This window comes from Elephas maximus, chromosome 1 (genome assembly GCF_024166365.1).
Source record: "Elephas maximus indicus isolate mEleMax1 chromosome 1, mEleMax1 primary haplotype, whole genome shotgun sequence".
Classification (NCBI taxonomy): Eukaryota; Metazoa; Chordata; class Mammalia; order Proboscidea; family Elephantidae; genus Elephas; species Elephas maximus.
The window spans coordinates 128097798-128114748 of record NC_064819.1 but is presented as its reverse complement, the minus strand read 5'-3'; the positions used below and the strand labels follow the sequence as shown (position 1 = coordinate 128114748).

At 33.4% G+C, this 16951-nt stretch overlaps 1 protein-coding gene across 1 annotated transcript in view; it reads left to right on the top strand.

Annotated features, from left to right (window-relative positions):
* The window catches only part of EYS (eyes shut homolog), a 1933311-nt gene that overhangs the window by 172682 nt on the left and 1743678 nt on the right, over positions 1-16951 (top strand). The window contains 2 exon segments of the mRNA XM_049873718.1: positions 7813-7952; positions 15430-15596. Of these exon segments, the coding sequence (XP_049729675.1) occupies positions 7813-7952; positions 15430-15596 (307 nt within the window).

Genomic DNA, 16951 nt, shown 5'->3' with positions numbered 1-16951 from the left:
ATTTAGAGACCATCTCAAGAATAGATTTGACACATTGAACACGAATGACTGAAGACCAGAGGAGTTGTGGAATGACCTCAAGGACATTATATATGAAGAAAGCAAGAGGTCATTAAAAAGAGAGGAGAGAAAGAAAAGACCTAAATGAATGTTAGAAGAGACTCTGAAACTTGCTCTTGAACATCAAGTAGCTAAAGCAAAAGGAAAATATGAAGAAGTAAGAGTACCAAACAGAAGATTTCTAAAAGGCGGCTTGAGAAGACAAAGTATTATAATTGTATATACAAAGACCTGGAGATAGAAAATCAAAAGGGAAGAACAAGTTCAGCATTTCTCAAGCTGAAAGAACTGAAGAAAAAATTCAAGCCTCAAGTTGCAATACTGAAGGATTCTATGGGGAAAATATTAAACAACACAGGAAGCATCAAAAGAAGATTGAAGGAAAATGTACAGTCACTATACCAAAAAGAATTGGTCGACACCAAAACATTTCAGAAGATAGCATATGATCAGGAACCAATGGTACTGAAGGAAGAAGTCCAAACTACACTGAAAAAGCATTGGAGAAAAACAAGGCTCCAGGAATTGACAGAATACCAATTGAGATGTTTCAACAAATGGATGCAACATTGGAAGTGCTTACTTGTCTATGCCAAGAAATTTTGAAGACAGCTACCTGGCCAACTGACTGGAAGAGATCCATATTTATGCATATTCCCAAAAAAGGTGATCCAACCAAGTGCAGAAATTATTGAACAATATCATTATCATGTGCAAGCAAAATTTTGCTGAAGATCATTCCAAACTGGCTGTAGCAGTATATCGAAAGGGAGCTGCCAAAAAGTCAAGCCTGATTTAGGAGAGGACATGGAACCAGGGATATCATTGATGACGTCAGATGGATCTTGGCTGAAAGCAGAGAATACCAGAAAGATACTTCAGAGTAGGCAGCTCTAAACCTTGGGTTTTCCTCTGTCTCCTCAGAGTACAAGCCACAAGCCTGGGTGTCCAAAATCACTCCCTCCATGTTATGCTGCCAGTTCCCCTCCTCCTTCGTTTCTCATAATTTGCTGGAGTGACTTACTGAGCTCACAGGAGACACCATTTCTGAAACAACAGCTTTAATATAACAAAAAAGGATACAGTTGAAGAGACACAGTGTGAGTTCTTAGATGGGGTCATATCATGAAGCATTCATGTCCAATAGAGCAATGCCCTACCTTCTCCTGTTCACGGTCACCAACCAGCTTCCAAAGCCTTTATTGGCCTTACCACTTGGCCATGATAAATCACATCATGGCTTTTGAGGTTTAGTCAGCATTGTGCCCCAGGTGATCCCTTTTGGGCTGGACGGCCTCCAATTCACTAGCCTCAGGTATTTATCCACCTCTCAGGAACAAAGACAAAAGGCCAAATGACTTTCTTTGAGATGATTCCTCACAGCCATCTAAGTAAAATAAGTATATTTAGTCATTATTTCTTCATGAATCTATTGTCAGAGCTTACTGAACATAGCTGGTCAGCACATCTGTTGAAAATAAGAATCATCTGACCCTCCACATAATGTGATTCTAAATAACTTGGGCTGTCCAAGGAAAAGAAGCTAGAGTGATAATGCTTAATAATCAATAAATATTTAAGTGGAACAACCCAAATTCCTCTTGGGTTTCAGTATAAGGTATCATTAATGCAATTTCTTTCAGTAAAGTTTTCATAACAAAATATAATTTATAACAAATGAAAAAATATGCAACTAGAACTATATGCATTTTATATATTGCAATATTTCTTTTTATTTTTTATTTCTTTTCAGGTTGTGCCATTAAGATCTTACATCTTTTTTTCCTCGTAAATGTAATTGAAGAGAAACTTTCAAATCAAGCTGGTGAATTTGCATCAGATGTATTAATTTTACCAGCAGTAAAATTATTTTTATAAAGGGATTTTTCTACCAACTAAATGAAGTGTCCTACATGCCCAATCAATTCTTGCCAATATGATTTCTCTACAAAAGAAGGGATGGTAATTAATTAGAAGAAGCCCTGTCAAGGACAACTGGTCTACAGTGCACAACTTGAGAAAGAGCTGACATGCACTGTTTCTTCTCAATGTCATCATCTATGTTCATTATATGTATTATTAAGTTTGAGAAAAAGAGCTACTGACAGAGTGGATAATTAGTTGTGAAGTGAAATAAGACACTATGAATTATGGTTAAGAAAAGAAGAAATCTTTTCTTAAAGAAGAAAAAGATAAATTTTCCTTGAATTCTTTTCTCTTTTTAAGGCACATGATTATTACAGTTTAATTATCTAAATTAAGCATACACATTTAATACAGTTAATATGCATCAGTAATTTTTTTCTAAATTAATGGTGATTGCTGCATTTGTGAATTGATATTGCAAACAAATATTTACTTCTAATACCCTATTTTTCCTTTGTGACGTAATGATCTTATTTGTGGTAGAAGATATTAGTTGTAATTTATTCATTATAAGTTACTTTTGAAATTTTATGATGATTAATGAGAAAATAGGAAATCTTGTATCTCTAAAACAATCTTTATCAAACTCCATTTTTTCTTCTTACTCCACCTTCAAACCTTTGTTTTTGTTAAATTACTGCTGTTATTTATATATTCATTTAAGATTTTAGGATCTCAGTTTGAAGATTAAGAAATATATATATACGTATTGAGTTTTTAAAACCATAGTTTAGTGCTTTTTACTTAAATTACATTTAATAATAAGTATTCAAAACATTTTCATAGTAAGAGAATTATACAATTAATATATTAAATAGAAATAATGGCTTTCATGTACAGATGAGAGCTAATTAGATGATATAATGGAAGAAAAAATTTCACATAAACAGTAATTAAATTATTAAAATGCCTAAAAGTGATATTAACAAAAATCATGCAAACTCTAAAGAAAACTTCAAATACTGCTATAAAACAGGAATGCACAAACACAACCTAAAAAAAAAATTCTAATGATACACAGTGCTGTTGGAAAGGAGACTCAACATATTAAAAGGGTCAATTCTACATGTCATTTCATAAGTTTATTAAGAACTCATAAAATAGTAGCAATGCCTTTTTGCTTGTTTTATTAAATTAATACCTTATTTATTAAAGTTCACATGGAAAAATAAACAAAGACATGTATCTTGGGCTGGGTTCTCTAGAGGAGCAAAACCAGTGAAGCATATATGTATAAATATATAGAGATTTATTTCGAGGAAATGGCTCACACAATTTTGGAGGCTGGTGAGTCCCAAATCTGTGGCTCAGTAGTAGGCTGAAGGCTTGATGAATACAAAATCTGCAGGTCGGGTGGCAGGCTACTGGCTCACGGGGTTGTGAGAGGTGGTGAATCCAAAATCTGTAGGTCATACTGCAAGCTGCTGGCTCACATTCCAAGAACTGGAGGTCAGAAGATGAGGAGGCAAATAAAGGACCTAATGCTGGAACCAAGGAGAGTGAGCTTTGCCAGACCATGCATATATATTGGTTGCAGGCCACACCACCAAGAAAACTCCCCTCTCAACTAACTGGCTGCTCACATCAGATCACAATATGGAGAATGTGTACATATCTGCCAAATCTCTGAGAATCATGGCCTAACCAAGTTGACACGTAACCTTAACCATCACAGTTTATATACACTGAAAAAGACAATTACGTATTTGGTAGGTGAACTAGCTCTGCCAGATATTAATGCTATTATTTAGCTTCAATAATAAAAAGCATGGCACTGTTGTAGTGACAGTCACAAAATAGGACAGAATAAAGGTCCAAAAATAAATCCAAGTTATATAGAAACTTAGTATGTAATAAAATTGTTACCTAAAATCATTAAGGCAAATAAGGATATGTAATTATTACTGTTGAACAACTGCATAGCCATGTGAAGAAAAAAAATCAGATTTTCATATTACAATATAAAAAAAATAAAAAAAATTCAAACAAATAAAAAATTAATATAAGAATGAAATGTTAAAAAAACATGTTGGGGAATTGCTGTATAAATTTGGAAGGGAAGGACGTTATAGCTTCAAAATTCAAAATTTAGAAGCCAGAAAAAAGAGACAGGTGGGAAAAAAATATATATATGTATATATCTCTTGTGAAAAAACACAGATAAAAGAAGTCCAAAGATAGACTGTACATGTTTCGCTTTAAAGTAGGATTAGTCTCACTAATATAAAAACAAGTTCTAGAAATTAAAACGAGCAAGCAAAAGACCAAAAATCTAATAAGGGAGTTAATATAATAAATATTTACATACGAAGAAATAGAAAAATCCCTAAATATTTGGGGAAAATGCTCAAATTTATTCATGATTGAACAAAAATGAATTAAAAAAACAATATGGATTTTTTTTTTTTCCTCCTATCAGCCTTGCAAAACTTTCAATGTTTGACAGCTGGTGCTTTTATTCCTTACTGGCAAGAATGTAAAATCAGTAAAATATCCAAAGGACAATTTTATAATAATATCTATCAATATTACGTATGCACATACTGTTTGACCTAACCTTTCTATCACTGCGAGTGCATCCACACACTTAGTAATATATATGCAAGTTTATAAATGAACCATTGTTTACCACAACAAGTCATTTCAGCTTTAGAAATAAATGTGGAAGACTGCCAGTACTCACACAGTAAAACTATGAGATAGAAATTGAAAAGAAAGCAAAGTGTGAAACAGTGTTGAATCATGTATATATAATAATATGCTACCTTTTGATTCCTTGTATTCAACTTGTGTTTATCTCTTTGAAGGTCTTTTTTTTTTTTCATCTTTTTGCCCCAGTGTTCTGAAACTTTACAATGTTGTGAAATTTTTTTGGTCTAATGGTCATTCATTCATTGTGAGTCACTCGATAACCTCTTTTGTTTATAAGCATGCATTTTTAAAAATTTTTAGGTAGTCTTTATTTTACTAATAATTCCTCTTTTCTGTAACCTCTAATCAAAAAATTGAATTGTTGCTTTTCTTAATTGGTCCTCTCATTTTCTCATAATTTCTGTTTTATTTTCCCTTTCTGTCTTATTTTTTTCTACACTAGTGTTGAATATCTCAGAATTGTTGACATTTTTATTTTACTATATTTGTAAGTTTTCAGAGCATTTTCCTATTCTCCAGATCTTACATTTTCATGGCATTCTCTTCTTCAATATGGATAAAATATCCTTTTTCTTATATCTCTAAGACTATTAGAGTTTTGTTTTGTTTTAATTTTCTTCTGTTCTGTTCCACGCGGGGTCTCTATTTTCTATAAGTACTTGTTACATTGGTTTGTTCTTTTCTCATTTGGAGTATTTTTGCCAAATGGTGTTTAATCATATTTAATGGTGAGGAACTAAGAAGACTGATTTGAAGTATACCAGGTGAAGATAGGCCTTAATGACAGGGATCTTTATTACAGAGTACCCAGTAGGCAGCTGGCATTTTATTGGGGGAAACCCAATTTAGCTTGAGATCCTTGAGGCAGGTGTCTCTGAGATTCTCTTTCTCTTTAGAATAAACCTAGTAAATTATTTGTTGTGGGCCTAGGGGAGATAAGCAAGGGGTCAGAATAATTAATTGGATTTGCGTGTTTGGAGATAACCTATGAATGTAAACTAATCTCCATGTTTCCAGGAACCACCTCAGCACCACATTCTCATAACTTTTAAGTCTCAAGCATCTCGATTTCTAGGTGAATGAATTTTCATAATTAAGCCCTCTCATTACATGTATGTTTTGAGTACCACTATTCTGCTAAGGAGACCTGGTGGCACAGTGGTTAAACGCTCAGCTGCTAACAGAAAGATCAGCGGTTCGAACCCACCAGCAGCTCTTCAGGAGAAAGATGTGGTAGTTTGGGTCTATAAAGACTACAGCCATAGTAACCCTATGGGACAGTTGTATTCTGTCCTGAAGGATTGTTATGAGTTGGAATGGACTCAAAGCCAATGGGTTACAGTAATTTGCTAATTTACTCACAAAAATTCCATCATCTTTTCAGTTTCTCAAAATTTATTAAAAACATTTCATCACTTTTGTCTCTTCTCCCATTTAGATGTTATTATAGGAAATCCTATGCTAATAAGTTAGAAATTTTAGATGAAATGGAAAATTCCTGGAAAAATACTAGTTGGCAAAACTGATTCCAAAATAAATATAAAATCTGAATAATTCTATGACCTCAAAAGTAATTAAATAAGATTACTTAAAAAATCTTTCTACAGAGAAAAACATTGGGAAAAATGTAATTCTAATATTACAAACATCTACCACAAAATGGTGGGAGAGAAATTACCAAGTAATTTTATGAGACTGGCATAACTGTTTGAGTTATTTTCCCTCATCATATTGAATATATGAAATTTATTGACGTATCATTAAATTCACTCATCTTTTCTTGTGCCTCATCTGCTGATAACCCCTTCAGTATATATTTTATTACTAATATAGCAGTAATTTTTATAATTTTAAGACTGTAAGCAAGATTTTTACGCAGATGAGCTTGATGAAGTTTGGGACATTCTACATGGCTTCCTATCTCCTTTCTTCCAGGTTGATTTGTGAGACTTCTAATTTGGGTATCCACATAGCAGCGAGACTTTAGTTTATGAACAATCACCATTTTATATTTTAGATATTTGCACAGATGTTAATATTTCCCATCAAGTCTTGCCTCACAATTCATAAAATTTGGGCTTGCTGGCCATAAGCAAAACTAAATAGGAATTTCTTAATAAGGATTCCATGAAAAATACTATACACCTAACAAATATAATTGGCCTATTGACTATGAGGCTCAGCTATCAAGTTTACAGAGATCGGTTCAGGTCTCCTGTATTCCTTCATTACCTGGGAACATTACTTCCCTTAATGGGAAATAAAATATTCGCAGCTCAGCTTAGTTAGCTCCTTTACCCCCACAAGTCTGGGATTTCTATTTGATTATCTTCTTTTTTTTTTTTTTTTTGTAGTTTTCAAATCTATCATTCCCTAATTCCTTGTGTGTTTACCTATTGTATTTGTTTCCTATAAATTGTTTAACAAATTTATCATAGTTACTTTGAAGTGCTTGTCTGATATTTCTAAGTCTGGGCCATATGTGTGCCTGTTTTTAATGACTGAATTTTCTCTTGCATATAGATCATATTCTTTCCATTTTTTGCATATCTCTTTTTGTTATTGTTTTCCAGATATTGTATCTAACATCAGAGTGTGAAATAGCTATATGTGTGTGTATGTATATATATATACACACATATGTATTTGTACATGTGTACATGTATACCTACACACACACACACACACACAAAATGTCCTTTTGCTGTCAGGAGACTAGGATAAGAGGTTGATCTTTTTTTCTGTTATAAATATTTTAAGGATTTTTTTTCCAAATTTATTTCCAAACGGTTTCTTATACAACAAGCAATGCATAAAAAGTATTACTGTAGTGCTTTATTTTGTTTTTTGTACAAGATATGTTCTATGTTTCTTTACAATTAATAATTGGCAATTTATTTGACATTTGCTTATTTAAAAAAAATGCATTAGCCTGGAAGCTGCATCATGGTCTTGTTCTGATGCTATGTTTTACAGTCCATTTTTTAAATGGGAAGGTTAGGCTTGATTGTCTTTTAGGTCTCTTTCAAACTTAACAATCTAAAGATATAGAAGCTTATTATTGTGGTAGGTGTTGTCAAATGGATCTTTTGAATTAATTTGACAACTATCCTTAATAATTCAATATGAACATGAGTTTATGAAAGATTATTTATTTTTTTATCTCTTTGGAAGGATTTGAAGATGAAAAATGTGAGGTGGTTATTGATGCCTGCTTCTTTCTCATTGCAAACTTCAATGAAGGCACCATTTACGTGAAAAACACTGAAGACCTCAAATATGCCTGTTGGCTGCCATGTGAAGGAATAATGGAGGTAAGATATTTTATGTAGTCGTTTCTCATTTACCTCTTAAGCTCATCTGATTTCAAAAAAGCTAGAGATGTTAAGGCTGTAGATGATTCAATGTTCCATAAATAGCTTAAATATAACTTCATAAAAAGTTTTCCAATAATCTGTTTATTTCCACTTAAGAAATCTGCATGTACTCTTATATTTATAATATGGAGAGGCACTAAAGAGTTTCAGCAATTTATCTCTAGCCTTTTTGTGTCCTACTTGTATTATAACTTGCTGACCGATTAAACCCTCAAATATATCTTTTATATTAATAAACCTGTGATTTAAACTTAATATACTTTTAAATGTATATTTTAAATGTATATTTAAACAATGACAATAAGTAAATACAGACATAGATGATTATGTCAAACCTTTTAACATAGTCTTTAAAATATATTTAATAGCATATTAAAAATTGCATATTATATAAATCTATAAATTTAATCTAGTAGACAAACAAGAAAAATATATTTATGTCATGTATACGTATTTGTTTATACATATTTGTGTCTCTATACCTTTACATTAATCATCACCTTTAAATAAGGTAACCAACATTTTTTTCAGAGTCAAGAGAAAATACAAAGTCAATAAGCCAACATTTTTTTACTTATTTTGTTTTTCATTAAGCACACACATTTCATATCACTTTAACAACTTTTACGTTAGACAAAATGAACACAACTATTACATAATTTAAAGATATTTGTATATTCTGTTGCCATTCAATAAGGAAAAAAGTAATTTGAAACCATTTTTGGAGTCTAATTTTTGTATATTTTCCTTGCTTATAAGCTGTTCAAGTATCCAAAGGTTATTTTATTAACTTAATAACATTTTAAGGTCTTAATGTTCACTATGGATTTAAAATTCAATTTAAACCACCATGTTAAGAACCTATGATTTGTAGTATTGTAAGAATTCACAAGATCAAGCTCTTTTAAAATATATCTGGTATTAAAATTTTAATTATTTAAATATAATTTAGTTCTGTAACCTTAAATAATTTTGACAAGACAATAACAACTTACTGGATCCTTAGAATCTGTGTATAAAATTTATAATTCTTGCATCATGAGAAATGATACTGAGCTTTTATACATGGTGATAAAATTAGACAAACACATAGTTTTTTAATTTAAATTAAACCATTATAATTTGTCTACAGAGTCCTTTTTATTCATTATGAAATTACACAAGTTGTTTTAAATATAAATAAATTTTTATTACAGCCTATGGAGCAGTTCTACTCTATAACACGTGGGGTCACCATGTGTTGGAATTGACTCAATAGCAATGGGTGGACTCATGATTTCAAATGGGATTGTTTTGTTTTTTGTACTCATGTATTTAAAAAAAAAAAAAAAAACTATGCCTTTTGAGTGTATGCCAAAAGCTCTAAGAGTCTAATGTTCTTTTCATCTAAGAGTCTAATTCTATTTCATAATCCACAGGTATACTTTTTTTCCTACTTTATTAAAGTTTTGGCAAGAAAAACGTACACATGAAACACGGTTTATTCAATTTCCTTTCCTTTGTAAATTTTTGCCTAGTTATATAATCAGTAGTTCCAGATTGTTCAGATAATTTATGGTCAGTTAATTTCCAAGTTTTCCCAAACAAAAAAGAAAGGAAGAAAAAGGGAAAATGAAGACGTGAAGGGGACCTAACTTTTGGCAGATATAATAACTATCTTCACTCTGTAAAGAATGTTGGAGGCTTAAATGCAAAAAAAAAAAAAAAAATTCATGCACATACATGCATGCAAACAAATGGGAATAAATCATGTCCTTGACAATTCTATAAATAAAAAATCTAATGTGTATTAATCCCAGAAGTATGAAGATGAAGGGGGGGGAGGTCTTCTGCATTACATAGAGTAATGTCTCTATTAAACACACAGGAAAGAGAATCTCCTCATGAGGGTTCTCCCCTTTCTGTTATAATGCATCTGTCAAATGAATGGTCTTGTTTATGTCAAAATTGCCCCAGAGTGGCCCTTGCAATTTCAAATTGTCCTTGGAGAAATTGTTCCAATTAGAAAGATATGCACATGAGTTAAAGTATAGAGCGAGGAATTTGTGTTGAAGAGGGCCTAAGAAACAGAGAGGACTTCATGAACACTTGTGTCAATTCTTGTGTACTGTCATATCTTCAGAACCTGCTGAAGACTAGTAAATCACAACTGGGGGCCAAAGAAAAAATATCTGCAATATTTTGAAAAGGTGGCTCAAAGAAAATTTTGTTCCATAGATACCTGAATGATATAATCATCTGAACTCATCACTCGTTAACAACAGTTGGATGTTGACATTACGGGGTCTATGTTTGTCTTCTTCCAATAGACCTCTTCTTATAGATTAACCAGTGGAAATGATGATGACGGATAGAGTGTTCAAATTGGATCACATAATTAAGGGATCTCTAAAATGTTGTCTTATTTCTGAGACAGAAAATAAACTTCACCTTCAGGAATTTGATGAAAATAAACTGGAGCCCAAGCCTGATATGGCACCTACATCACTGATACATTTGGGGAGAAGACTATCTAACAGTATCAGGATAGGGCACTGTTTGCACTTCAGGGTCCGGATTCTTAGTAGTGAGGGCATTCTAATTGGATCTCTGTGAAACACTGGGTTTGTTTACTGATGACTCCCAAAATACCACCAGACAACTATGGTTATCAAGAGGAAAAAAAAAAAAACAACATTATCCTAGATCTCCTGAAATAAAGGAAAAGAACACCTTAATAGAGTATAAGGAGAACTTAAGGAGATGTTTCAACAAAGAGATGCAACACTGGAAGTGCTCACACGTCTATGCCAATGAATTTGGAAGACAGCTGCCTGGCCATCTGACTGGAAGAGATCCAAATTTATGCCTCTTGCCAAGAAAGGTGATCCAACCAAATGTGGAAATTATTGAACAATATCATTAATATCATACAGAAGTAAAATGTTGCTAAGCATCATTCAAAAGCAACTGCAGCAGTATATCAACAGGAAACTGCCAGAAATTCAAGCTGGTTAGAGAGGAAGAAGACATGGAACCATGGATATCATTGCTGAGTGACAGGTGGGTGAAAGCAGAGAATATCAGAAAGATGTTTACCCATGTTTTATTTACTATGCAAAGGCATTTGACTGTGTGGATCATAATAAATTATGGAATACATTGCAAAGAATGGGAATTCCGGAACACTTACTTGTGTTCATGAGTAATCTGTACGTGATCAAGAGGCAGCCGTTCAAACAGAGCAAGGGGATGGATACTGTGTAGTTTAAAGTCAGGAAAGGTGTTCATCAGGGTTGTATCCTACTCACCATATCTACTCAATCTTTATGCTGAGCAAATAAGCCAAGAAGCTGAACTATATGAAGAAGAATGGGGCATCAGGATCAAAGGGAGGACGAATCATTAACAACCTGTGATATGCAGATGATACAACCTTGCTTTCTGAAAGTGAAGAGGACTCGAAGCACTTACTGATGAAGATCAAATACCACAGCCTTCAGTATGGATTACAACTCAACATAAATAAAACAAAAATCCTCACAAGTGAATAAGCAACAACATGATAAACACAGAAGATTGAATTTGTCAAGAATTTCATTTTGATTGGATCCACAATCAACAGCCATGGAAGCAGCAGTCAAGAAATCAAAAGACATATTGTATTAGGCAAATCTGCTGCAAAAGACCTCTTTAAAGTGTTGAAAAACAAAGATGTCGCCTTGAAGCCTAAGGTGCGCCCTACCAAAGCCATGGTGTTTTCAATTGCCTTGTATGTATGTGAAACCTGGACAATGAATAAGGAAGACCCAAGAAGAATTGAGCCCTTTGAATTGGGCTGTTGACAATATTGAATATACCATGGACTGCCAAGAGAACAAACAAGTCTGTCTTGCATGAAGTACAACCAGAACGTTTCTTAGAAGCAAGGGTGATGAGACTTCGTTTCACATACTTTGGACGTATTATCTATCAGGAGGGACCAGTCCCTGCAGAAGGATATCATGCTTGGTAAAGTAGAAGACCAGTGAAAAAGAGGAAGACCCTCAACAAGAAGGATTGACAGAGTGACTGCAACAATGGGCTCAAGCATAACAATGATTGTGAGGATAGTGCAGGATCGGGCAGTATTTTGTTCTGTTGTACATGGGGTCACTATGAGTCGGAGCTGACTGGACAGCACCTAACAATAACAAACAATGAGTTCTGGTTGCACAATGGTTAAGCTCTGGGAAGCTAAAAGAAAGGTTGGTGGTTCAAACCCACCCAGAGACTCTGAGGGAGAAAACCCTGGCAATCTGCTTCTATAAAGATTAGAGCCAAGAAAACTCTATGGGCCAGTTCTACTATATTATATTGGGGTCACTATGAATGGAAAATGAATTCAACAGCAAACAGCAATGGAGAGTTAGTGTTTCAGAAGAAAGGAGTCATGGGAAGATATTTATGAGGTTATTAAGGCATGGGAGAACTGGTATGGATTGGCCAGAGTTTCTGAATAAACAGTGGTGGGCACAATCTGATGAGAATTTTAAAACATGCATTGATCAACAAGTTGTTAATCTCAGTAAATTATTTTAGTTGATTCAGTCTTGCATTCCAGGACTAAGGATTTCATGGAGCAGATAGTAAGTTATTTTTGTTGTTTTCTCAGTATTTTTTTTTAATATGGGGACAACAAATTAGTTTTATTAAATTTCATCATCAAAGACAGAAATTCCAAAAGTGTTTTGTTTATTTTTGAAGTGTGTTTTAAACCGTGTCTCTCTGTCTGAAATCCTCTTAAGTATAAACACTGTTGTAAAGGAAGCATAGAAATGTGAATGGGTTTATCTTGTTTCCTACAACCCAACCCTACTACACACAGGTTATGAGAATATATTTATTGAAGGTTACTAAGTGGGAGAACATTTTGAAACAAAATGTAGGAGAGCAAAGGACACTGAAAATTGAGAGGTGAAAGACTTTTACCAAGTTTTACATACTTCACAGTTTTGAACACATTAAAATGGTATAAATTTGGACTTAAATTCGAGATACAATTTATAAATTCATGCATTTTTATATAGCTGAGAATATATTTCCAATAATCCAGGATTCACCATATCATTAAAAAGAATAGTTACCCACTCCTGCTACAGAAGTCACTTACTGTATCTATTTCATTAACAAAGGAAAAAAAAAATATGGAATATATGCCATCTAGCCTGACAAAGTTTCTTTCCAAAAAGACCCTATGCTAAGTGACCCTACACACAAGTATAATATGAAGATTATAAAATAATTTATAGAAAACACAAGATATTTCTCGAAACGATTATTCTTATGTTCTTAGGTGCTGTCAAGTCAGTTCTGACTCATAGCGACCCTATGTACAACAGAACAAAGCTCTGTTCTGTCCTGCGTGGTCTTCACAATTATAGTTATGCTTGAGCCTGTTTTTGCAGCCACTCTGTCAATCCATTTTATTGAGGGTCTTCATCGTTTTCACTGACCCTCTACTCTACCAAGCATGATGTCCTTCTCCAGGAACTGGTCCCTGTTGATAACATGTCCAAATACGTGAGACAAAATCTTTCTCTCCTTGCTTCAAAGGAGCATTTTGGCTGTACTTCTTTCAAGACATTCATTCTTTGTTCATTCTTCTGTCAATTCATGGTATTTTCGGTATTCTTCACCAACACCATAATTCAAAGTCATCAATTTTTCTTTAGTCCTTCGTTAGTCCTCAGAATGACATATTTGCTTTTTAACACTCTAAAGTGGTCTTTTGCAACAGCTTTGTCCAATGCACTACATCATTTGATTTCTTGACTGCTGCTTCCATGGAATCCAAGTAAAATGAAATCCTTGAAAACTTCAATATTTTTTCCGTGTATCGTGATTTGCTTATTGATCCAGTTGTGAAGATTTTTCTTTATATTGAGGTGTAATCCATACTGAAGACTGTAGTCTTTGATCTTTATCAGTAAGTGCTTCAAGTTTTCCTCACTTTTAGAAAGCAAGGTTGTACCATCTGCATATCACAGTTTGTTAATCAGACTCCCTCCAGTCCTGATGCCTTGCTCTTCTTCGTATAGCTCAGCTTCTCAGATTATTTGCTCAGCATACAGATTGAATAACTATGGTAAAAGGATGCAACCCTGACACACTTCTTGATTCTAAACCAAGCAGTATCCCTTGCTCTGTTCAAACGACTCTTCCTTGGTCAATGTACAGTTTCCGCACTAGCACAATTATGTGTTCCAAAATTTCCATTCTTTGAAATGTTATCCATAATTTGTTATGATTCACAAAGTCTAATGCCTTTACACAGTCAATAAGACACAGGTAAACATCTTTCTGGTATTCTCTGATTTCAGCCGAAATCCACCTGACATCAGCAATGCTATCGCTCCTTTCACATCCTCTTCTGAACCTGGCTGGAATTTCTGGCAGTACTCTGTCAATGTACTGCTGCATACACTTTTGAATTAATCCTCAGCAAATTTTAATGTGATAGTAATGATATCATTCAATAATTCCTGCGTTTGTTGGATCATCTTTCTTTGGACTGGCACAGATGTGGATCTCTTCCACTTGGTTAGCCAGTTAGCTGTCTTCCAAATTTCTTCATATAGATGAGTGAGCATTTCCAGCATTACATCCTTTTGTTGAAATATATATGTATATGTGTATATGTATGCATGTATATAAATATAGATGTATAACCATTGCATTCGAGTTGATTTCAACTTGTAGAGAACCTATAGGACAGAGAAGAACTACCCCGTAGGGTTTCCAAGGAGTGGCTGGTGGATTTGAACTACCAACTTTTTTGTTAGTGACCAAACTTAACCACTGTGCCACCAGAGCTGTCTCTCTCTCTATATATATATACATGCCATGAAATGTATGGGGCATGCATATTTTAAAGGCAAGCAGGTTAACGTTATCTAGGTACTGATTTCAGATCTAAATGTTAGCCTGTTGTCTCTTTTTCCCACTCTTTCAGTAAATTATTATTAATTCCTACAAAGCCTTTCTGACATTCATCTATCTTCTTTCTATTTATCTAATTATCTATTTATCTAATCTATCTTTTCATCTATCTATACCCAGTTTCGTTGAGTCTATCTATATACCTATCTATATTAGATAACATATCAAAAAATGATTATATTTTGATTAATTTTATACATTTTTAAAAAACAATTGTATAGTGGATGTTTACCTGTTTATCTTTTTATAATTTATATATTTGCATTATAATTTAAAATATGAATACTATTTTTCAAAATTGTTTTGATATAATTAAAAAATGAATTCATTTTTACCCTTGTAAAAAAATGCATGAATCTAATCTATAAAAGAAAACATGAAATGCAAAGAAAGAGATAATCGTAATATTGTGTGTGAGGGGGATTTTTAATATTCTTGTTTCTTATTTTTATAGACATGTACAAATGCACACAGCTGTTTGACTAATGACGATAGTCGAGAATATCGATGTCTGTGTGTTCCCAGTTTGGCTGGCAAAACGTGTGTGGAAAATATAACTGATTGTCAAGACAGTTGGTGTCAACGTAAAATTATTTGTAAAAATGAATGTAATGGATGCAGGTATGTTACACTCTTTGAGATAAAAATATCACCTACTTATCAAAAATTTTATTTATACTGATAAATCATAATTAACTGCTTTATAATATTTTATAATCTTTCTTTGTTTAAAATTATTGGGGTATTATACTATACATATGTATAAATAGCATACATATATCTAATATAGATGTAAGTGTTTTGAAAGAGGCTACTTGGTAAGAAATTTAAAAGATGTAAAAGGATATAGAGTGAAAAGTAAATCTACCATCGGCCCTTGTCTCTAATTGCTTTACTTCTTCAATGAGAAACCAACTGAATAACTTTTTTTTGTATTTCTATTGATAATGCAATATGGAGTTTATTTAAAATTTATTTTACAAAATGGTAGAATTTTATACACACTGTTCTGTTTCTTGCGTTTCTGAGAAAAATCCATGTATGTATATACAGAGCTGCCTCATTTTCTTAAGGGCTACATGGTATATCATTGTATCATTGGTAAGTAATTGATAAATCTAGATTGTTTCCACTGTTTTGATACTACAAATAAAGCTGATTTTTTTAGATTTTGTAATACATAATTTCACATCTGAATGAATACTTCACAGAAATAGAATAACTGGAACAAAATACATAATAATTTTAAAATTAGGAAGTATATCACCAAATTACTCAGTAATTTTCACTAATATATGAGAGTGTCTTCTTTCCCTGATATTCTCATAGACATAGTCTAAGTGTAACCTTTGGAATCTCTGTCCATGTAGGTGAAAGTTAAGGATTCATTTGCCTTTATTTATTGTTTATATTTATCGTGCTGAACATTTCTGAGTTTTTTTATTGTGCTTTAAGTGAAAGTTTACAATTCAAGTCAGTCTCTCATACAAAAACTTATGCACATATTGTTATATAACCCTAGTTTGTCTCCCTACAATGTGATAGCACTCCTTCTCTCCACCCTCTATTTCCTGTGTCTATTCGCCCAGGTCCTATACCCCTATGCTTTCTCATCTCGCCTCCAGACAGGAGCTGCCCTTGTAGTCTCATTTATCTATTTGAGCTGAGAAACACAGTCCTCACCAGTATCATTTTATATCTTATACTCCAGCCTAATCTTTGTCTAAAGAGTCTGCTTCAGAAATGGTTTTAGTTTTGGGCTACAGAGCATCCAGGGGCCATGACCTCTCAGGTCTCTTCAGTCTCGGTCAGACCATTAAGTCTGGTCTTTTTACTAGAATCTGAGGTCTGCATTCCACTTTTCTCCTGCACCATCAGGGATTCTCTGTTGTGTTCCCTGTCAGGGCAGTCATTGCTGTTAGCCAGATACCACCTAGTTCTTCCAGTCTCAGGCTGACAGAGTCTCTGGTTTATGT